At 46.7% G+C, this 22,836-nt stretch overlaps 1 protein-coding gene across 1 annotated transcript in view; it reads left to right on the plus strand.

The window, feature by feature from the left end:
- SEPSECS (Sep (O-phosphoserine) tRNA:Sec (selenocysteine) tRNA synthase) overlaps positions 1–22,836 on the plus strand; it is a 208,348-nt gene that overhangs the window by 172,909 nt on the left and 12,603 nt on the right. Inside the window, exon 10 of the mRNA XM_085642333.1 lies at positions 14,794–14,884. Coding sequence (XP_085498459.1) covers positions 14,794–14,884 — 91 coding nt within the window. The remainder of the gene's footprint in view (positions 1–14,793; positions 14,885–22,836) is intronic.

A 22,836-nucleotide genomic window follows, 5' to 3' on the forward strand; every position in this document is an offset into this window, starting at 1 on the left:
AACTAGATATTAATTGCGAAAGACACGACACTAGGAAAAATTCGTGGCCTCGGTAGACAGCTGAGGCAGTAACTTCATCCTTACTTCAACCTAAATCAGCCCACAGCATCCCGCCCGTAAAAATGCGATCCGGAAAGATAAGGCAACAGGAACTTGTAAACCCAGCCAAAAGAACTAGGAGAGCAAACAAGAACTCAACAAATAAGGGTAGCGCCGAAGCACTCGTGAGGTCAAAAGATGAAGTCCACAACCTAATTTCCCTGCTCCTTACCAGCCCTGAACCCTTGTCAAGTGGTGTTAGACCTGGCACCTTGGCGTGAGTCTCCCTTCTTTTTTTTTTTGTCGCTGTGCCTCATGTGTTGTTATGGTGTTGGCCGCTCAGCGCGCTGTGCCACTGCCAACCAGTGTCGCGGTGCGAATGCTCCCTATGTAAATTGTATATGTTGGTTGGATTCCATGATTGAAGTGTTTGATTTACTGTCAGACCCCAGTAAAGTGCGCCAGGAGCGCCAGGGCATGTAAATACAAACGCCGCTGGTGGGCTTGCAGCACGGGTTGTGCCACCCACAGAAGCGGCCGGTAAAATACGTCTAAGGTCTGCCATCGCAGAACCTGCGTGCAGTCTGGTACTGACATGCTGACTGGCAAGTGCCCACACTTGCCGGTCCCTAAAACCTTCCCTTAGCTGCATGTTAGTCACCCCTCTGGTAGGCCCACGGGCAGGGTGCGTTGTAAGCCTAAGGTAGGACAAGCCTGGATGCGTGGCATGTCCTAGTAGTGAATGACCGCCATTTTGTTGTTCACTACTGCAAGGCTACCCTGTTCTCATAGGCCAGTATGGGCGGCCTGGATTGTTACACCCTATGATCCTAACCGACCCAGGGAACATGGTAGAAGATCGAGTTTGGTACGCCTGAACTCGGAATAATAAGGTACATCTTTTCGCAAGGTTTATTTTAATATTCCGGGTTTGCAAATGCCACTTTTAGAAAGCTGGCCTTTGCTTGCCTAAACATTTCAGCCGCCTCTGCGTGATGTGGATCTGATGTCTGGCTGGTGTGAGTGACAGGGCTGGGGGAGCCCAGATGGGCAGGGCTAGGTAGCCTGGTGGTGAATAGGACGATCGACAGGTAGATGGGTGGGAGGAGTATCCCTAGGCTCTGAGTAGGACAGTGCTCTGCCACCTCAATGCCGGCTCCGCCCCCTGTGGAGCGTCTGAGGACTCTGCCCTGCACTCTGAAAGAAGAAGCCTGCATCGCGTAAACAAAGTGCTCAGAAACCGGACTGAACTAGGCAAGGGACCCCCTGGCTTGGGAGAACAAAAGATTTGCTGTATAAATGGAGGAGCCCTGCTCCTGAGAAACTAGATCCGCTTTTGACCAAGAAGAATCTCTGCCTGAGGAGGAGGCACCGGGAAAGCTGTAGGAGGAAGACTGTCCCTGTCCTGGGGGATTGGCCTGCAGTGGTGACCTTGCTGCCAAAGGGGAGAAGAGAAACTGTTGCTGAAGACTTTGCTTTATTTTTACTTTCAAAACTTGTGCTTTTCCAAAACGATCTCCAAGGGCTTGAAACTGAGCTTGCCCCCTGAACTGAGCCCCAGGACCATTGGGCTCTACCTGATCTTCACTCGCCTGCCGCTGGACTGTGGTGTCCTTTCCCTCGCCGGAGCTGTGACCCTCGTGCCCCAGTCCCTCCTTGAGCCGTGACCAGGACTGCTTACCCGCCCCCGCCTTGGGAAGAGCCTCGCTCGATCGGAGCCGCTCCCCCTACGCTGTGCTGGGCTGCCCCTGTCACCTCGCTCGTTGGAGGCTCGCTGTGCACCTTCACCCTCCCGCCGGAATCGGCGTTTGTGAGCATCTCCAAGCCTCGGACGGCCCGGACGTATCTGCGAGCCCGGCTGCCCCGCTTTGTTCACCCGCCACCTGCAACACCCCGCTCTTGTCGTGAGCCTGAAGATCAGACACCCATCGTGAAGTGTGGGAGCCTCGGACGCCGCCTCGCCCTTCTGTCGAAGAGCCGCTGAAATCCCGCACCCACCTTCGCGTCAAGAAACAAGGTACTGTACTTGCGAACTCGACCGCGAGCTCGCATCGGATCCAGGGTCCGCAACGTTCTGATTTCCCTGTCATCTACCGCGTGCTTCCCGGGCGCTACCTCAGCACGAAGTGCACTGAGGCCTACAGTTACCTTGTGCCCGCCTAAAGAACTTTCCGTAACAAAGAGAACTTTACCGTATTCCTAAGAATTGTGGCCCCATCAGTTCAACGTTACTGGGCCTTGTATTTGAATCTGCTGAATCTACATAAAAGCTTATTTTTATATACTTCCTGATTGGTGTCCTTTTGTGGTGCATGCAAGGGGTTTACTGTATGTGTAATTGCATTTGCTTAACCGTGTACGCCTGAGACTTAGCCTAGACTGCTCGCGCCACGCACCTAGAGGGTGAGCAGGGGTTATTCTGGGGAGTCATCCTTCGCCCTGACAAGAAGTAAAGGGTCCCTGCTTGTTGTGGGTTCACACCTGCGTCAACCAGAGCCCCCTCATTTCTAACATTGGTGGCAGCGGTGGGATTTACGGATTTGCATTTGGGGTTTGCGTATAGTGAATCACTGATCACCACGTAGTGAGAGCAGACCAGTAACACAGCCACAAGACTAGCAATTGTTTTGCCAAGAATCTCCGTTGTTAGAACCATGCCTGGTTCACTTCCCGCCGGAAGGGCAGCTTCTATAATCTCTGGATTTGAGGACATAGATTGGGAAGAAAGCGCACTTCGGAATTATAGCAATGAAGAATTGAAAGGTTTTTGCTCCAAGTTCAGAATTGCGCAAACTGGATTGAAAAAGAAGGAACAATTCGTGAAGGCGCTGAGGGCCTGGTATGAGTCAAAGGCACCAGAGAATCAGGTGGAAATGGTTCCACCAGAAAGTGTCCATGAGTTTGGCAGAGGCCTGTTGCCAGAAGAGTTGGCAGACAGGGCAGCAACCCGGGCACACGAAGTGGAGATGGCAAAACTTCATGGGCAGATGGATATGGAAAAACAAAGATTAGCCATGGAAGAAAAGAAACTACAATTAGAGCATGACATGAAGCTGAGGGAGCTGGAGCTGAAAGCAAAAAGTTTGGAGCTTAATCCCTCTGGTGGCAGCACACCGCCAGTACCGGCGGAACCAAGAGTTTATATTCCCAAGGATGTAGTGAAGGAGTTCTTCAAGAATGACATCGGGCAGTGGTTCAGAGCCTACGAGGTAGCCATGTCTTCCCACCGGGTCCCTGAGAAAGATTGGGGAGCGGGGTTGTGGGGACGGTTCTTGAGTGAGGGGTGGGACACACACAGAGGTCGGAAAGAGAAACCCCTGAAAGACCTCTTGCAGAAAACATCGGGACATCCCGCCTCTCAGCCTGACACTAAGATGCCGCAAACAGAAGTTGACGATACGCCAGCAACCAAGGGTTTTATCGTCGAATTGTTCTAGGTCCTCAAAGAAGATATTCTAGAACTGCGCTCACAGCTCCCATCTGACCTAAAGGAAGTCCGGCGTGATGTCGATGCCATTGGGGAAAGGGTGGCGACGCTGGAGGAGCACGACCTGGGGAGAGAGGACGACTTGCACCAGCTTCAGCAGGAGATGATCCACCTCAGAGAACAGAATATGGATCTTCAGGCCCTGCGGAGGATTTGGAGGACCGCTCCAGGTGTAATAACATCCGAATTCGGGCAATCCCTTGGAAAGAAGGCGGCGACGACCTCTGTGCTTACGTCAGCGAGCTATTTTGTCAGATCCTTGGAGATGATGGGGGTCAGGAAATCCAAATGGACCGCGTCGACAGGGTGGGACTCCCACGCGGTACTAAAGCTTCCCCCCTTCCCGCCCCTTAACCCCCGGATATCCTTGTCTGTGTGCATGATTTCCAACTCAAAGAGCGTATCCTCCGCCGGGCGAGAGACCTTAATCCGGTGCAGTTCCGGGGCCATCAGCCGGCTCTCTTCCAGGACTTGGCAGCCTCCACCTTGGTTAAGCGCAGAGAATTCAAGCCCATCACCAGCCATCTCCGAGATCAGGGCATTCCCTACTCCTGGGGTCATCCGTTTCGCTTCATCTTCAAATATCAAGGCAAACTCCTGCTGATCCGCTCTCTGGAAGACGCACGTAACATCCTAGGTCTGGAACAGTCCCCTGCCACGTCTGGTGATGACAAACCTCCTCCTCCTCGTCGACGCCGGCGCTCTTCTGAATGGCAGCAGGTTGGAAGATCGCCACCCAGCTCCAAGCCGGACTCGGCTGCTAGAAGGCTGGAGAGAGATGCGGCCCTCTCGTTGGTATCACAGGTGACGGACAACACGGTCGTTCCTTGATCTTCTTGAGGTTTGGCACCCATCTGGGTTCACGTGTTTGCGCCGGAGGAAGGAACAGTCGAAATGTGAGTAGTACTATCGCTCCCCGGCATACAGAATGGGTTGCTCTGTACTACATGGTTCAGACTGGGAGTGTGCCACGTCCCCCTGAACGTTTGACCATCAAGTCGATCTGGTGTCATATCTCTCCGTTGTTTCTCTTTTCTTGCTTTGCTGTTCTCTAATGTTTGGGGATTGGGGTTTTGGGGTATCCGCATCAGTTCATGGGCAGAAGTGGCGGGTAATTAGTTTGTGAGATGTCCGTCACTGTTTCTGATTCTAGCGGACTAGGGCAGACGTATGGCCTTTCGCCACCTCGCAACTACGATGGGTAAAGATCTGAAAATTGTGAGCCTGAATGTATGGGGGTTAAATAATCCTGTCAAGCGGTTAGCAATACTTTCCCTTTTAGAAAATGCTGGGGGGGATATTTGTTTGCTACAAGAAACCCACCTTTTGCCTAAAGACACCAAGCGTATGAGAGATAGGCGCTTCCCACAACAGTTTTGGTCCTCGGGGCTGTCCAAACAAAATGGGGTGGCGATCCTCTTTAGTGCACGTTCACAATGCAAATTAGTTTCTACCATAGCAGAGCTGAAGGGCCGGTTCTTGGCAGTCAGGGTGCAATGGGGGGATATGCATTTTACAGTTGGGTCCTTATATGCCCCGAATGAACGACAAGAACCCCTTTTGCGCTTAGCCCTGTCTGAGGCTCTTGCTTCTCCTGATTCAGCACTTCTGATCGGGGGAGACTTAAATGCTGTAATGGATCCGGAGTTGGATAGGTCGGGGTAGCGGTCTAATCAGACAGGGGCATTGTCGCGAGCTGGGAAACAATGGCTATCTGACTGCGGACTGTGTGGCGAATGCAGCACCCGAAAGAGCGCGACTATACATACTTTTCAGCGGCACACAAAACATATGCGCGTCTTGACCACTTTCTAGCCTCTACATCTCTTTTCCCTCACTTGCGCGCTGCGGATTTTACTCTTCGATCCCTCTCAGATCATGCCCTCATTTCAGTCCAACTTCCAGCGCGCTGCGTGCGTTCTACGCCTCCGGGCTGGCGCCTTCGCGATTCCCTCCTTCACTCTGACGACGTCACTCAACGGAGTAATTTTTACCCCTATACTATCCAGAACTTACCCTACTGTTGCACCCCCTGGAGTTAGAATAGTAATTTTTACCCCTATACTATCCAACACTTACCCTACTGTTGCACCCCCTGGAGTTAGAATAGTAATTTTTACCCCTATACTATCCAACACTTACCCTACTGTTGCACCCCCTGGAGTTAGAATAGTAATTTTAACCCCTATACTATACAACACTTACCCTACTGTTGCACCCCCTGGAGTTAGAATAGTAATTTTTACCCCTATACTATCCAACACTTACCCTACTGTTGCACCCCCTGGAGTTAGAAAAGTAATTTTTACCCATAAACTATCTAATACTTACCTTAAATGCAATTTAATATTATGCGTTGTAATGGTATGCGTTGTAATGGTAGTATGCGTTGTAATGGAATGCGTTGTAAAGGTAGTTTTTAAAAATGCGTTGTAGTGTCATGCGTTGTAATGTCATGCGTTGTAATGGATTGTGCGTTGTAAAAAATGTGTTGTAAGTGCATGCGTTGTAAAAGTGTGCGTTGTAACGACATACATCCATCAGGGAGACACACCCCTCGGTATGGGAAGCCTTGAAGCTAGTAGTACGGGGGAATTTATCGTGGTTGCGGCATCTTTCGTGCAACTCCGCAAAGGAAAACGAGCGGAGCTGGAGAAGGAGGTAGGTGAACTGGAGGTAGTTTACAAGCGCACCGGGGCGCCGAGAGTATGGAGGGAGTTGGAAACGCGGCGCCGTATGCTGAAACATCTGGATCTGGATAGGGCTGAGCATGCACTCCTGCGGCTCCGGCACAAATTCTACCTCAGTGGGGATAAATGTGGGAGGATGCTCGCACATAGATTACGGGCGCAGGTGCAGGAGTCCGCAATACCCATCATATGGGGTCAGAATGCAGTAGAGCATACCATGGATGCCCTGATTGTCGATACCTTTCGTCAGTTTTACCAACGCATTTATTCGAGGGAAGGCACCCCTTTGCATGACCCAGGGGAATATTTGACCTCCTGTAATATCACCCCCTTACTCAAAACGTCGGCTGACAATTTGGACTCCGCTATTTGCCTCGAGGAGGTAATATCGGCAATAGTGCGGCTCAAAGTGGCTAAGTCGCCGGGCCCGGATGGCTTTTCAGCCCCGTTCTACAAGCAATTTTGTGCAGAGCTAGCTCCCCTTTTAACAAAGCTTTTTAACTCCTTCCTAGACACTGGGGGGGGGGTGACGCCTTCCATGTCTGAGGCAGCCATCTCTGTAATTCTAAAACCCGGGAAAGATCCAGAGGAGTGTGGGTCGTACAGACCGATCTCGCTCCTTAATATTGTCGCATAGTTGTTTGCGGGTATGTTAGCCTCACAACTTAGTCCCCTCATGGATAACATTGTAGACCCGGATCAGTCCGGCTTCATCCCGACGAGGCAAGGAGGGGATAATACTAAGACACTATTACACCTCATTGATCTTATTCACCGATCGCGTACGCCGGCCTTTCTGCTTTCGATAGACGTGGAGAAGGCTTTTGATCGGGTTGATTGGGAATATTTGTTCGCGGTGCTACGTACATTCGGGTTCGGAGATAATTTCATCCATTGAGTTAGTTGTCTATATGGCTCCCCCAAGGCGGCGGTGCGGGTCAATTGCTGCAAGTCGACCCTGTTCCCTATTGCCTGGGGCACGCGGCAGGGTTGCCCCTTGTCCCCCCTCTTATTTGCGCTTTACATTGAGCCTTTCGCTCAACGCGTTTTTTCCAACCCTGACATTGCGGCCCTGAAGTTTGGAGCTGATGTTCATAAAATTAGTATGTATGCTGATTATGTCATCCTCTCACTCACACAACCCCGAACGACACTGCGGTATTTGACTAAGGAGCTTTCTACCTTTGGAAATGTAGCGGGGTTTAAGGTCAACTTAACAAAATCGCAAATCCTCAATATTTCTATCCCGGAGACTGAGAGACCGGATCTCCACCAACATTTTGAATTCCATTGGGTGTTCACGGATATTACCTACCTGGGCATTCATCTGACCTCTTCCATTGCTAGGACGGCCGCTCTTAATTACTCTCTGTTGCTGGAACAGACGACCAAGGCACTGGTGGCCTGGTCGCGTCTCAAACTGGCGTGGTATGGCAGGTTGGCGGCAGTGAAGATGACGGTGTTACCGCGCATCCTCTACATCTTCCAAATGCTTTCTTTGAGCAGGTGCGCTTCGCAAACTCGCAGAGGCTTCTTAATAAGTTCTTATGGGACAATAAGAATTCCTGGCTCGCATTTGCGCATGTGACCTCGAAGGCGCAGGGAGGGCTCGGCTTCCTGATAGTGAGCGCCTATTATCAGGCAACATGTCTCCGTTTCATCACGGAATGGAACAGGCCTCTATCCAGCAAGCAATGGAATTTTATGGATCAAACGGTGGCCGGTCGGAACATATGGCGGGACTGTGGCTTCCGCGTCGGCATAGAGCGTGGGGGCTTTACTCCTCTCCGGTTACCTCCCCGACTCAAAGTTTGGGATCGAATAGCAGGCCCGAAAGGGTGGATTACTTTCCCTTCCCCTCTGTCCCCCATAGTAGACAACCCCAACTTTCAGCCAGGATGCGCATCCCAGATCTTCCAACGATGGGGGGAGGAGGGTTGCAAAAGGGTGGGTGCCCTGTTTGATCTCAGGGGCGTGATTCCCTTTCCTCAGCTGCGTAGGGATTATGATTTTCCAGAGTCCGATGCCTTCCACTATTCGCAGGTCGTACACTGGGTTACGAGGCTGTAGAATTTCACTCTGTCTCGCCCCCTGACGGCCTTCGAGAAATGGCTGGGGGTGTAAAAAGGACGATAGTAAACTCATCTCTGAACTTTATGCCATGATAACTCCACAAGCGAAGAGACACCGCACAAAAGCGCAAGTCAGATGGGAAACTGACCTAGGGAGGCCCTTGTCGCACAAAGAGTGGGAACACATTTTTTTACAGAGCGCACCATACTGGCTCCAACATGGCAGGGGTGGAATCTGCATATAAGGTGGTTACTCACTGGTATTATACTCCAGTGCGCATTAAGAGTTGGGATACCTCCAAGTCAGACCTCTGCTGGCAGGGGTGTGGTCTTGTTGGCACTGGTGCATTTACTTTGGCGCTGTCCCAAACTGGTGCGCTTTTGGACTGCAATCATTGATGACATTGATGCAGCATTTCAGATTACTTTGCCACGTACTCCCGAGTATACCTTGTTAGGTCTCCCTCATCCTAAGTTTTTTCAGCTGAAATCACTGATGGGTAAGCAAATCGCCATGACATTGCTGGCAGTGCGACAGGTGCTCCTAGCACATTGGGGATCGCTGACGATTCCAGACTCTCGAGATTGGATTCAGAAACTTTGGCATCTCTTAGCAATGGAGCGGTTATCGCTGAGTGTAGATGGGAAAGGCAAGGACTTTGCAAAATTTTGCTCTCCTTTCTTGCAGATTCTTAATAAAGATATGAGAGAAGTCACGTGCCCGAAATATCTGCATATTCTGCGTCTCATACCTTTAGAACCGCCTGGTGCATCCACGAATTGACTTACTAGTTGACTGACCATTGATTGGAGACAAGAAAGAACTGACTTTACCAGATTCAAACTGATGCGGAGGGAGGGTGGGGGTGGGTGGAGGTCGGGGGGTTTATTTCTTTGTTACTGTTTCTTATAAAAGTGGCACTTTCGCTTGGCACCTTTCTGACTCATTATGGCTTGAACTCATCGCGAGGTCATCCTCAGGGATGTAGACCTAAACGCTGTGTCATTCTCAGTAGTTTTCGCTCTGCCGACGCTATGATGTAGGCAGCTAAGCTGTGTATTTGCTTCCTTGCGGCCACGTAATAAAAATAATTGATTCTAAAGTTCATGGCAAGGAGTGGTAATTTCCACCCCAAACCTACATAGTGGCTAGCAGTGCATAAAGAAAAGGAATCTACAGTTATGACCTCAACATCTAGCATTTTGGCTTCACATGCTAACACAATAAATATAATAACTTTACAGTGGTAAAACTAAAGCTGCACGTTTTCAGATTAAGGTACATTAAAAAAATCCGTTTTCTGTCTAGGCTGTCTGTCCCCTTTAGCTGAGTTAACCTTTTCTGCTGCCTTCAGCGAGGCGGCAGGAGGAAACTATATTATATTGCTCACCAGGCCTGTTCTCATGGTCAAAGAGGGAGAAGCCATTATATTAAACTACTAGCCAATAGAGCAATTATGTATATAATTATGTCTCAATTGGAAAATAGCAGGAGTTTGGTTTCAGAAGCTTATATATAGATTGGAACTGGGTTCCATCAACAGTGAGTCATCCAGGCCACATCCCAGTGCTGTGTGCCTGTAACTGGACTCATAATCATTCGATCAATCAATAGATTTATAGAGCGCTTCTTGCCACCTGTGAGAGGGTATCCAGGCGCTGGCAGGGTCCTGTTGATTAGCCAAATAACCGGGACTTCAGGGGCTTTCGTAACTCTGAAAAAGATGAAAAAGTAGCTCGTTCCATGTATTTGCTGCTAGGTAGGAGAAGGAGCGACCTCCGCATCTGCTATGCTGGATGCGGAGGGTGAGGGATAGAGAAAGGGACACAGAGCAGAGGTGTTTGGTGGGCTGATGGAAGTTCAGGCGGTGGTTCAAGTAGGCCAGTCCGCAGTTGTGTAGGGCCTTGTATGCATGGGTCAGGAGCTTCAACTGCCATCTTTTCTGTACAGGGAGCCAGTGGAGTTCTCGGAGGTAGGCGGTGACTCGTAGATCTACAAAAAAGTGACAGATGGAATGTTTGCGTTAATCTCTGCAACCAGTAATGCCGCCAAGCCTCATTCCAGTCCAATATTTGCTACCTGCCTTTTGTGACACAGTGAGCAAACCATATACAAATCTACCATGGCTTTGCTCTAAATGGACAAGTGCAGCCCAATTTGTAAAGCAATGTCCTCAACAATTGTGAATACAAGCTAACCTATATCATATTCATCTTCCTTTGGCCTCATCAGTGAGGTGCAGCTTGAGTCCCACCATGTCAGGGCATACTCGATGCACTTGGGGTGGTATGTACAAGGTAGCGGCAGAGCGTGTCGTTAGCCTCCTTGCCTTAACGACACACTCCGCCACTTCTGAAACGCAAGGCTGCACCATATTTACAAGAATGTGGTGCATCCTTGCGTTTCCCCCTGCGATGGCGCTAAGTTTAGCAACTTAGCACCAACACAGGCACCCTTGCACTAGAGTGCAAGTGTGTCTGCGTGCAGGGGAGGATTGTTTGTGTAGGAAGGTGTCCATTCCTGCACATAAACATTCCTAAAATGCCATTCCGTCGCTTTCATGTGTGCTGCTTCATGCAGCACACATGTAAGTGACAAAATAGATTTTTTTTTTTTTTTTAAAAGGTTAGTTTATATACAGGAAGGGACACCTGTACATAAACCATTGCATTTTGCTTTTTCCATGTGTGTTGCACAAGGCAGCACACATGGAAAAAGCAAAAACGAGGAGAAATAATGCATTTCTCCTCATTTTGCCAACTTAAGACCAGGGTTTTCCTGGTCTTAATTTTGGCGCTGCCTCCTATGTACTCCACCCTTGTACATAGGGAGCAGCGTCAAATACAATGGGTGTTGCGGTGGGGCGCCCACCACAACACCCACCTAAACATAGCGTAAAAGGGGGCCTTATTTACAAGGCAGCGTTAAGCCACGTTAAGTGGCTTAACGCTGCCGTGTACAATAGGCGCAGCTCCTATCGCCACCACAACGTAGGTAAAAGTGACGTTGTGGTGGTGATAGGGGCTTGTACATAGGCGCCATAGTGTGTTGCATTTAGAAATACAAGAGATTGTGTAGCCACTTGTAAATACTGTGGGTCACTTTCACATTCATTATATTTTGTAATTTGCTTACTGCTCCACTACCGATGGACCAGTCTTAAGCAAAGCAATCTTGGTTCTGGAAAACTGTATCCTTTTAAGGCGAAACTGTTCTCAGGCTGTCTTGAAGTATTGCAGTCTTCTCAAAACAAGCCACCTGATGAAACAAATGCAATCGCTTCTGGGTTTAATGGCATCATGCATGTTTAACAGCAATATCCAGATCACCAGTGGTGCTAATGTTTAGAGAGATAGGAGGACAGCTCACCTGACATTCTCATGAAGCTTCCTGTGTTGGTGCCATTCGTGATATCTCTTTTGTGGAATGGGCCTCTATTAAGATTTTCTAGTTCAGACGACAGTGGCCGATGCTTCCCTGATCAGTTGGGGTACTCGTATGGTTCATCTGTAGATTACAGGGAAATGGCCTTCGAAGGCAATGTTTCGTATCAGTCTTCTACAACCAAGTGCTGTGCCCCTAGTTCTGAAGTCTTTTCCTTTTGCTTACAAGACTGACTCCATTCTCGTTTAGATGGACAACAGAACCACTATCAATTATTTGAACAAATCAGGGGGAATGAGAACCAGAGCATCGTCTCAGGATGCTGAGTCCACTTGAAAGTGTTTGATAGCCAGGAACCTGAGAATCGCAGTAGTTCATCTTCCAGGCATCCAGAATCCTCAAGCAGATTCCATAATATTTCATGAAAACCACAAGTGGGTTCTAAGAGGTTCTGTCTTGCGCAACATCTTCTGCGACTGGGGTTTGCCTCAATTTGATCTCTTCGCAAGCAAAGATCACAAAAAATACCCAGACTTTATACCCTCATTCTGCCAACCAGGAACAATGGGGAATGCTATATTGATCAACTGGTATTGGAAGTTTCTTTTCACATTTCACTGATTCCTCTGGTACCAGTGGTCATCATTAAGCTGACATACTTGAGGGCCAGGATGATTAGAATAGCGCCTGAGTAGCCCTGATTGCTCACAGACTTCCTTCATCTGTTGGAGCATCACCACAGGATATAGCCATGCAGGGCACATCTCCTTCACAAGTTTTGGGGCAAGATTCTATATCCCAACCTACCATTTTTGAATTTTAAAACCTAGCTTCTAAATTCAGTCATTATAGACACTAAAGCCTCTTTCGTGAAAAAACTGGAGATTCTAAAAGAACGAGAGCTTCACACTCCTTCAAATGGAAGAGATGTAGCATTTGGTGGATGCAATAGAACTTTAATTCACCTACTCGTACCGTGTCCCTACCTCTTCCACTTTACTGGGTGATTGTTGATTGAGTGAAATACTATGTGCTGTGCTAGTTTACAGATCGGTTTATGCATTGAGAGAGAGAGAGATGATTAGGAGAGAGAGAGAGAGAGAGATGATTAGGAGAGAGAGAGATATGATTAAGAGAGAGAGATATATGATTAGGAGAGCGAGAGAGAGATGATTTAGTAGATGGATGGATCGGAGTGCCTCAAGTCTGTATCGACGCTCCACCCCTAATTAATTAAGGATGGTCGATGAACAGGAAAGAGAGAATCCTGAGCTCTAATGCTGTCTGGACCATTAAGAAAACTTGCAAAACAAGACTTTTTCAGTTCTCAGTATTTGTATATTTATTCAAGGATCATTACGGAAAGAAAATGTTGGTTAATGAAGGGAATTTGCATAAAACAAAATCATCATAATGCAATATGCGTGTTAGAGAATAAACAAGCTCAGCACATCTTGCAGTCAACCAAGTTAATAACGGTGAACAGTAAAGAAGCATAAAGACAGAAAGGACTACACACATCTAGCCCTCTCTACTCACACAGCGATAAATGCCTAACAGGAACGTCAGAAAAGGCTGGCTACGACATGACTGTGTTTAGGTCACACGGATACCAGGTCTGTAATTAGCCATTCTGGGGCGTATCTATGTATCTAAATCTGTCCATAACAGATTTTTGTCCCTGGAAGTGGGAATAATCTTGGGAACCTGAGAATACCTTTTTTCACGTGGTTCTCTGCTATTCTGGAGAAGAACGCAGTCACATGTATCTGCTTCCCTGAGCAGGTGTCGGTTATGAGCATGGAGCAGGTTGGGGCAGGGTATGCATATGTGTTCAGGGAGGGAAGCATTGCATGCTCCTCCAGTGATTTTGGAGGCAGTCGGAGGGGGCCGGACTCTGTTGATAAACATGTCCCCTGCCCCGGTCTGTCAGTGCTTTTACTGTGTGAACATCTGCACCCAGTAAAGTTGGGCCCGGTGTTCCAGCACCTGGTAAATCCAGGTGCAGCTGGTGGTGTGGTATCCTCCTCGTTATACTGCTCTTCCTGCTTTGTAATTGAATCCCCACGTTTTGTGATAACAACCTATACACGGCTTAATTTAGGGCCCCTCAGTGCTCACGCATTGGTACTATGCAAAAACAACAGTTGATGGACAGAATGCAGAACAATGTCATACATTCACCCCAGTACAGAGATCTGGGCCTAAATCCATCATTTTTTTGCTCACCATGCCATTCCAGTTTGAACCCAGCCATATGCAAATCAGTCTTGACCCTGTGCCTAATGGGAACAGTCCAGCCCGAATTGCCAAGCCAGGTCCTCCCTGGACTGGAAACAAGCATCCTAGGACCGGTTTTGGGGTTTCACCCCTCTTCAGCCAGGATAGCTTGATTCCAGTGGCATGGAGAGCACGGGACCCACATTTGGCAGGCTGTCTCCCTTGCTCACTTTGCCACTGGATTCAAGCTAGCCTGCCTGAAGAGAGCTGTTTGCCCGAAACCAGTCCCAGGATGCTTGTTTCCGGTCCATGGAAGACCTGGCTTGGCAGTTAGGGCTGAACTGTTCCCATGAGGCATAGGGTCAAGACTGATTTGCATATAGCTGTGTCTGAACTGGGGTGGCAAAGTGAGATAAAGAATGATGATGGATTCAACCCAGATCTGTGACTGGGGGTGAGTGTTTGAAAAGTTTCAGCACACCGTCCATCATCTCCTTGTGTTTGCTTTGTTTACTCATGGTACTATGCAACTATTGGTGCATGTACTGTTCTTTCAAAATATACACCGGTAAATACTCTAAAAAAAGGCATGTAGAAGAAGTAACACACCAGACCACAGGACGCACCCGGCCCTCACGGTCCACGCTGTTGGTTTCCTCCGATGATGGACAGTTATTCCTTCGATGTTATCAACTCTGACCTCTTTCCAAACCACTCCAAAGGGACAATAAGGCAAAATGAAGTGGCTTTATAAAATACATAAAGCAGCCTGTCTTGTTTTTTGTTTGGAGGTACCTGTTCTACTTAACATTCAATAGTCATTGGTAATTACAATGCACATCTTAGAAAAGTAGTTAATATGACATATTCCGAGTATTCATTTTTAATTGTTTTCTGCAGCAATGTCATTGAAGAATCTAGAAGAGCAAAGTGGCACAGCTGTAACTCAATTGGGATCCATGCTGTTTACAAGACAAGTGTCTGGAGCAAGGTGAGCCTTAGAAGTATTAACTAAATGTATTAGAATCTGTGGCCCTTATGCAAGGCGTATGTCTTTTTGACTGCTGCAAAGGCATATTTTTCAGGCAGTGCCTGGCTGGACAATATTTATTTGACTGTGTTTTGTTTAGAGACTACTTTTATTCCAGCTAATAACTTCGTTATTTACCATATTTTGATTTAGAATTTGGATTTTAGGACTATCTTACAAGTCTTTTAAAGTATATCTTTGCTATTTATGTGCAAGTTGTAAATGGAGCTAGGATCCTCGATCCACGGAATAATAGGTGAAGAATGTTTACCTGCATGGAATTTCAGTATATATTATTTGTAAGTTTGCGGTTTCTTTCCCCTGCTCATAGGGAACACGTGTTCTCCTTTTATAAAGTGATTTCATGTCTCTGTACGAGTGTACATATAGTGGTGCTATTGCTACAGGAACAGACCTGGCCAAGGCGCCCTTTTTGTTCAGCCTGTTATAAAAGACTTTTTTAAAGGTCTGCTAGAATTCTCCTGTTTGCTGTCTGTAGATACACCTGTTTGGGGCAGGTTGTGGCTACAGCCACCATAGACAAATGGCTTCATGAACTGCACCAAGTTTGCCACATCAGCCTTCATAGCTAATACACCGCAGGTGGACATCTGCGAGGCACCAACCTGGAAATAATCCCAGACCTTCTGCAAGCATTACTGTCTAGATGGTTAAGCGAAGGCCGGTGCTGCCGTTGTTGGTGAATGATCTATGGCGATGATGCTGTAATTCTTTGGCCACTTTATTGGTAACTACTGCTTTGTAATATATAGAAATAGAATGTGAATCTATGCAAAAAGAAATTAGTAGCAAATGGTATGTTACTAACCTATAAATAAGGTTCTTCATAAGTGGAAAATAATGTTGCTATCCTATAATTATTATTCTTCAGCATTGGATCTTCCATAAAGTCACATGCTTGAATAATTCTTTTTTTAGGTAACCCCAGAGCAGTCTAATAAAAGCAGTGTAAGAAATGCATTTGCTGTGTGATTTGAATTTTTTCCCCTGAATTTCCAAATCTTGATGGTGCAAGCTCTTCAAACTGCTAAAGTTTCTGGCAAAGCTGAAAAGAAATAGTTTTCAGGTATTCGACAGACACTAATAAGAAAAAGAAAAATCCTTATTCTGAACCTTTTGTACATCTCAAAGTATAGCTAATTAGATGCCGACTGGCCATAAATTTAATTTGGCAGTCACATGCTGGTCAGATTGCATTTACGGCTTGGGGCTTGTTCTCTGCTGACCCAGTGGCCCTTTACTGTAGGTGCCCACATTCCTCCTTGTTGGTATCTTGAAAGATAAATAGATCTCTGAATCTGTTTTTATCTGCTGCGCTCTGTTGGACTTGGCCCTTTCTGCATGGTCATCCCCAAACCTTTTCACTGCACCTCTGGTTTTCTGAACCTGTGTTTGTTGGCTTTTTGAGCTCTGTGTACCTTACCACTACTAATCAGTGATAAAGTGCTTGTGCTCTCTCCCCAAAACATGGTAAAGTTGGCTTATTCCCAATTGCCATGTTTAATTCACTTTTAAGACCCTAGTATAGTGGTAATACATGTACCCTGGACCTGTAATTTTAATGCTACTAGTGGGCTGAAGCGCTCATTGTGCCACCCATCACATAGCCCTCTAACCATGACTCGGGCCTTTCAACGCAGAGCCTGTTCGCTCCTTTCTGAACTGCCATATCGGCCAGGTAAGGTAACCCTCTTGCCAGGCCTAACCCTTACCTCTTCCTACATGTAAATCACCGCTAACAGTAAGCCCTGTCAACCTGCAGGGCAGGGCGCCAGGTATCTATGGGACAGGGCATGTACTTTTTAGTTTTGCATGTCCTGTTAGTAAAAATCTCCCAAAGCCATTTTTCACTACTGCGAGGTCTGTCTCTCCCATATGCCAGCATTGTTTTTATCTTATTACCTCGATTTAAGAGTAAGTCGTGACAGGGGAGAAATAGACATTTCGAGTTTGGTGTCACTGAACTCCCAATCTAAAATCACAACTTATAGCGAGGTTGGATTTTAGATTCCAGTTTAGCAAACGCCACTTTGAGAAAGTTCACGTTTACACGCTTAACCATTTGGTGGCACTTCCTGTCTACTGAATATGCCTGTCTCTGGAGTGGGTGACAACTAGCTTCGGGCATTCCTGCCAGACCACCACACATCAAGGGAGAGTAGGTATGCCTGCGTGGCCATCTGCATTCAGATGGCCCATCCCAAGGAGGATGGGAGGGAGGAGCTGACACACGTAATAGGACGGTGTCCTGTCCCCACCCAAAGGATTTATTACCCCTTGTAGTGTCTGGAGCCAGGTCAGGAAGGAGGGAACCTTTGTGGACTTCAAAGCTTTCTCCCCCACTTCAAAGACACTGCTGGGTATATGTACTCGACCTCTGGTACTAACAAACCTGTACACTTCTGGAGCTGTGGCCACTGTGCCAGACAAAAGAGCCGCTGTGCCGCCGAAAAGACTACACTTCCAGACTGCTGCTTTGCTGCATTCTTCTTTCTTGTCATGCTGAGCCGCCCTGCAGCCGGTTTGTCTGACCAGGTGAGATGTTCTGGACAACATCACTTGAACACAGAGTGTTTCCAAGTGCTTTCTTGCTTGCCTCGTTGCCCCATGCTCAGGGATATCAAAGACGTTAACCACCTGCATCTGTGCCTGGACTCTAAACAGTGGGTGTGTCTGCCCTGCCAAGTGGTGCCATCCTAGTCTTGGACCTTTGAAAGTGAGGCCTTAAGATGCTCGAACTCCTGAACTCCACATCGGATTTGGCTTTAGAAACAGTTTACCGACAGAATGGTTGACTCTGCAATAATTAAAAAAGGGCTATAGTTACAGGTTGTAATATACTGGTATAAAAGCGATCTCCCTCAACCTAAATCCAACTTACTTTAGTTATTCATGTTGGAAACATCCATTGTTCAAACCCCAAGCGGGTTGTGATAGGCCCCTAAAAACGAGATTGTGACAGGCAAAAAGTTATATTGCAAACAGTAAAAAATAGTGAAATATGCACGTAAAAGACAAAAACCCGAGTACGTCTAAATTAAGACTAACCTAATTAGCCTCTAGGAACTTGTTGTATGGCAGCCTGTTCATGAGCCCTCATGGTATTATACACGGCGGACGCAACCTCCCGTTACTCAAAAGATTTATTTCCAGCTATAATTATGACCGAAATATGGCTAACCCATTTAGCCCTTCAGGAGTAATCATATGGAAACCCATTACGGAGACCCCATAATACAAAAAACGGTGGGCACCACCTCCCGTGAAGCATGAGATCGGCTTGGCTTTTAACTCTGTCTGCCGATCCATACCATTTCACTACACCAGAATATGTAAAACGGAGAGAGTGTCAGTAACAACATAAACATGATCAAAGTGCTGATGGAGAGTTCACCCGTACTACTCACCACGTAAAGGGTTCTAGGATCCTGCAGCGTAGGCTTAGATTTTTCCGCTCGGTGAAAGGCGATGTACGCGCCACTAGCTTCCATTTAAATGGTACACTACGTGGGACAAAACCGGAAGTAATCGCCTCCGTAGACTGCCGGATGTTGTTAGTCACCTTTTTACTTTCACGTCTCCTATCCCATACGGAAAACTGTGTTGTATGTCGCGGCCGTTTTAACAACGCTTTTTATTGATCAGGAAGGCAAGGGCTGAAGGCCCCTGTAAACCCAGGGGATCTGCCACATAGTAAATAGCAACAACTCTTGACATTTTTGCCATATAGAGGAACAATGGAGAGCTATTCATACATCTATCAAGAAAACCCCCCTCCCCCCTACACCCAACCCCCTCCCCCGGACCACACCACCGCCAGACACCACCAGAACCATCTTTATACAATTAGAGCTCAGCACCACGCTTGACATTCAAATAGGCCCCAAGTCTCCATCCGCAGGAACCGGTGCAAGGAAAATGCCCCTATAATCAGCCCACCGCTTCCAGATCTTGAAGTGTTTCCGAGGACACCCGTCGCGGCCATTTTGAAGAGAATACTATTGACTGAAAATGTATGTAAACAATTTATTTCATAAGAAAACTACCACTGCTAATCATATAGTCACTGCAGTCTAGTAAAGCGAATTACCAACAATAGTTGTATGATGGTGACGCAAAAAGAAATATACAATTTATTGTATCTAATCCGTGAGCAACATTATAATCAAATATAACCAGTAAATCTGTTTACTACAATTAGGTGCGGACCATAATAGAAAATTTTGTACCATAAATATAGGTATATACATCAATGTGTCATGAAAACCGGTATTTACAGTGACATATTCGGGACCGAACCCCCCCCTCCCCCCCCCCCCCCCGAGTGATACCCCAAATAAGACATTCCAGAAAGTAGGTTGTGCCTAAGGACATGTTCCACCACCAGTTCTAGTTTTGAAAATTAAGATGAGAGACAGAAAAGAGAAATGATTTGAACAGAATACAATCAATCTATTATATCATTTTTCCAAAACAGTCATCTCAGATAATTCAAGCATTGCTGTTCAGTTTGATATTACTATTATTCTACATTACCACACAGAAAAATGCAGCCATTGATATTTTCACATTTTGTAATCATTATACAGTTAAAAGTCAAAAGTCAACAAGTGACATTAGTCACAGATCCGAATTTTTCAAGTGATAGCAAAATGATGATAGACCTAACACAATATTCCTTATACAGAAGAGTATATCCACTAATCAGCAAGTGTTGTTAGGTCAAAATTCTCATTCGGTTAGAAATACATGTAGTTCCTTATCAAAATTGAGCCCCATCTCCACGGCCCGCAATTTGATAATCCACTGTGTCTCTGTTCTCCTCAATGTCAAAGATCTATCCCCCCTCGGGGGCCACTCTGTGTATGTGCAATCCCATGAAACCTTATTTTTCTGATATCTTCCAGAGTATGGTTTTTGTTGAAATGGACGGCCAAAGGGTAACTGCAATTATTATTACGTACTGCCCTTATGTGTTCCTGTATCCTTTCTCTAGGGGTCGGATGGTACTGCCCACATAAATGAATCCGCAACTGCAAATAATGCAGTAAACTACATAGTTCATATTGCAGTTAATGAATTGCTTGATACGATGTCTAATAGCTGTGTTGTATTGAAAGTCAGATATCTTGTTCTCTGCAAATTGACAAATGCTACAGTTGGCACATTTGAAAAAAAACCAAAGGTTTAGATGGTAACCAAGAGGCCCCTTGCTTAGGGGCAGATAGCTAGGACATAGGAGTTCCCTCAACGTTGTGCCTCTTCTATGTGACACAGTTGGTTTGTTGGAAATGTATTTCTCTACTGATTTGTCTAGTTTTAGGATGTGCCAATGTTTCAGAAGGATATTATAAATTTGGTGACTGTGTGTTAAAATCCGTCACCAAAGCAATCTTGCGTTCTTTGGTTTTTTGTCTGCCTTTATTTCCTGACTTAAGTAGGCATGATCTTGTTTTCCTCTGTATTTTATTTCAATGCACAATCTAATGTTACTTGTGAGTATCCTCTATTGGTAAATCTCGCCTCCAATTTTTTAAGTTCCATAAGGAAAACTGAGTCTTCGCTACAATTCCTTTTTAGTCTTGTCATCTCTCCAAAGGGAATTGCATTTATTTGTGACTTTGGATGAGCACTGCTTGCGTGTAACACAGAGTTGCAAGCTGTGGATTTTCTGAATAATCTAGAATTTCAAAAACAGAGGCTTGCATCATTGACTGGGGGACTTTGCTGGCGCCCTGCCTTACCTGTGTTGCTGCCGCCGCTCCTGGGCCCTTCACGCTGCGTGTCGCCGCCGCCGCCACTACACCTTGCGGCCGAGAGCGGGGGGAGTCTACAGCTCCCAGGCGCCTTAGCGCCCGTTGACGCCACCCACGCGCCCGGAGGCGAACAAAAGACCGCAGCTCCCTCGGGGGAGCGGGAATTTCAAAAACAGAGGCTTGCATCATTGACTGGGGGACTTTGCTGGCGCCCTGCCTTACCTGTGTTGCTGCCGCCGCTCCTGGGCCCTTCACGCTGCGTGTCTCCCCTGCCGCCGCCACTACACCTTGCGGCCGAGAGCGGGGGGAGACTACAGCTCCCAGGCGCCTTAGCGCCCGTTGACGCCACCCACGCGACCGGAGGCGCACAAAAGAACGCGGCTCCTTCTGCGTCGCGGGACGCGCGCGGGCGGCGCCGGGCTAAGCCCGGGCAAAGGGCGGGCCCTCTGAGGCCCTCAGAGGACCAAGGAGACCGGACTGGGCCATTTTCCATTCTGCTGCACCAGGACGTTACCCGCACTCGCTCTTGCCCATATTGATTAGTAAGTTGACTGGATTATACGAACATTGACATATGCTAATCTATGCGTTATAGTTGTTGCCTACCATTTATTTCATATACATTTGTTGCTCTGCTGTATTGGGTAAACGCATCAACTGTAACACTTATCATGAGTCTGTCCGCCTCTAAAGAAAAGCCTTTGGGGAGAGGATACGCTAATCAAGGGACATTGGATAATTTTGTTATCAGACCTACTACAGAAATAGATAAGGTCATGGCTTTAGACGAATTACGGGCTGAGAGACGACTGTCTGTGGAACATGTAAAAAACAGCCGATTATTCCTTCACTCTTCACAGGTAGCGATGTCATCACAACTCAGTATATCTCATGGAAGACGTGGCCATGATGCTTCCTTTGGTGATGGCACGCCTTTACTTCTTAGAGACATTACACCTCCGCCAGATCCAGACAACGAGCATATCGTCATTTCATCCCCTTTTTTGAACAACACTAGCTGAAAGGGACGTCTCGCCGGATGATTCATTATCCCCAGTGCAGATTGTCCAAAATGCAGCTAAGATTTTGGAAAGTTCTCGATCACAAGGTTCCATATTAAAAAAAAGGAAGAAGAGGGGGCCTTTATCAAAAAAAGCTAAGCCCAAAAATAACACTACAACTGTTAAATCTAGCAATCCTATAACAAAAATTCCAATACCAGATACACACAGTGCTTCAACTGAAACACTAGACACTATATTACTGGAGAATATTGGGAAATTGATTAGATCTATCACCTTACCATTAACAGAAAAATTAAAAACAATAGTCCGACAATTGGGGAACCTAGAAAAGGCAATTGAGGAGATTAAGGAGGGAACCAAGGAATTAGCAATGTCTTTACCAGTCCCTCCACCGATTGTATCGACCTTAAGCAATAATAATCAGAAGGGACTGATTGCTAGAGCTACCAGCCCGGCAAAACTAAACATCCAGCACACGATGCCTCCTCAAAAAACATGTACAGATGTACTACTCAAAGATAAGGAGGCAGAGGTGGCCATGAAATCTAATACTCAATTAAACCCTAAACAAAGTACTGTAACACACACTGAGTGCGAAGATTTGGTAAGGACACCTACTCAAAAAAATCCCAATCCAGAAGCAGTCCCCCTGGTGGTGGTTCTAACTGGAGTCCCTCCCTTAGAGGACGGAAAAAGAGAAGACCATAGCCAACTAAAAAACAAAGTTATATTTTGGCTCAGGCAGAAACGTCCTCTTCCCCCAGAGATTAATGGAGAAATCCTTCTTGTTAGGCGTCTCTCCTGGTTAGGAAGTAGAACAAAAGACATCATGGGTGACATTATAACAATCAATTTTAGAGATAAAAGAGCAGTAAGACACATTCTAAATTGCCCTTCTCTTAAACCCTCTAATTCAATTGAGGTACGTGACTTGACCTACTTTTATCCCAGAGTACATTTCTCTGTTAAAAATAATCCGAGCTTACTAATTCAAAATCAGGATGGGCGCAATAGTCCTCTACCACAACGGCAGGACATTTATCCCAGGCCATCCTACAATCGTCAAAATGACTGTGTTACTTATATGCTACAACACCCAGAGGAACATTTA

This window comes from Triturus cristatus, chromosome 2_2, assembly GCF_964204655.1.
Source record: "Triturus cristatus chromosome 2_2, aTriCri1.1, whole genome shotgun sequence".
NCBI lineage: Eukaryota > Metazoa > Chordata > Amphibia > Caudata > Salamandridae > Triturus > Triturus cristatus.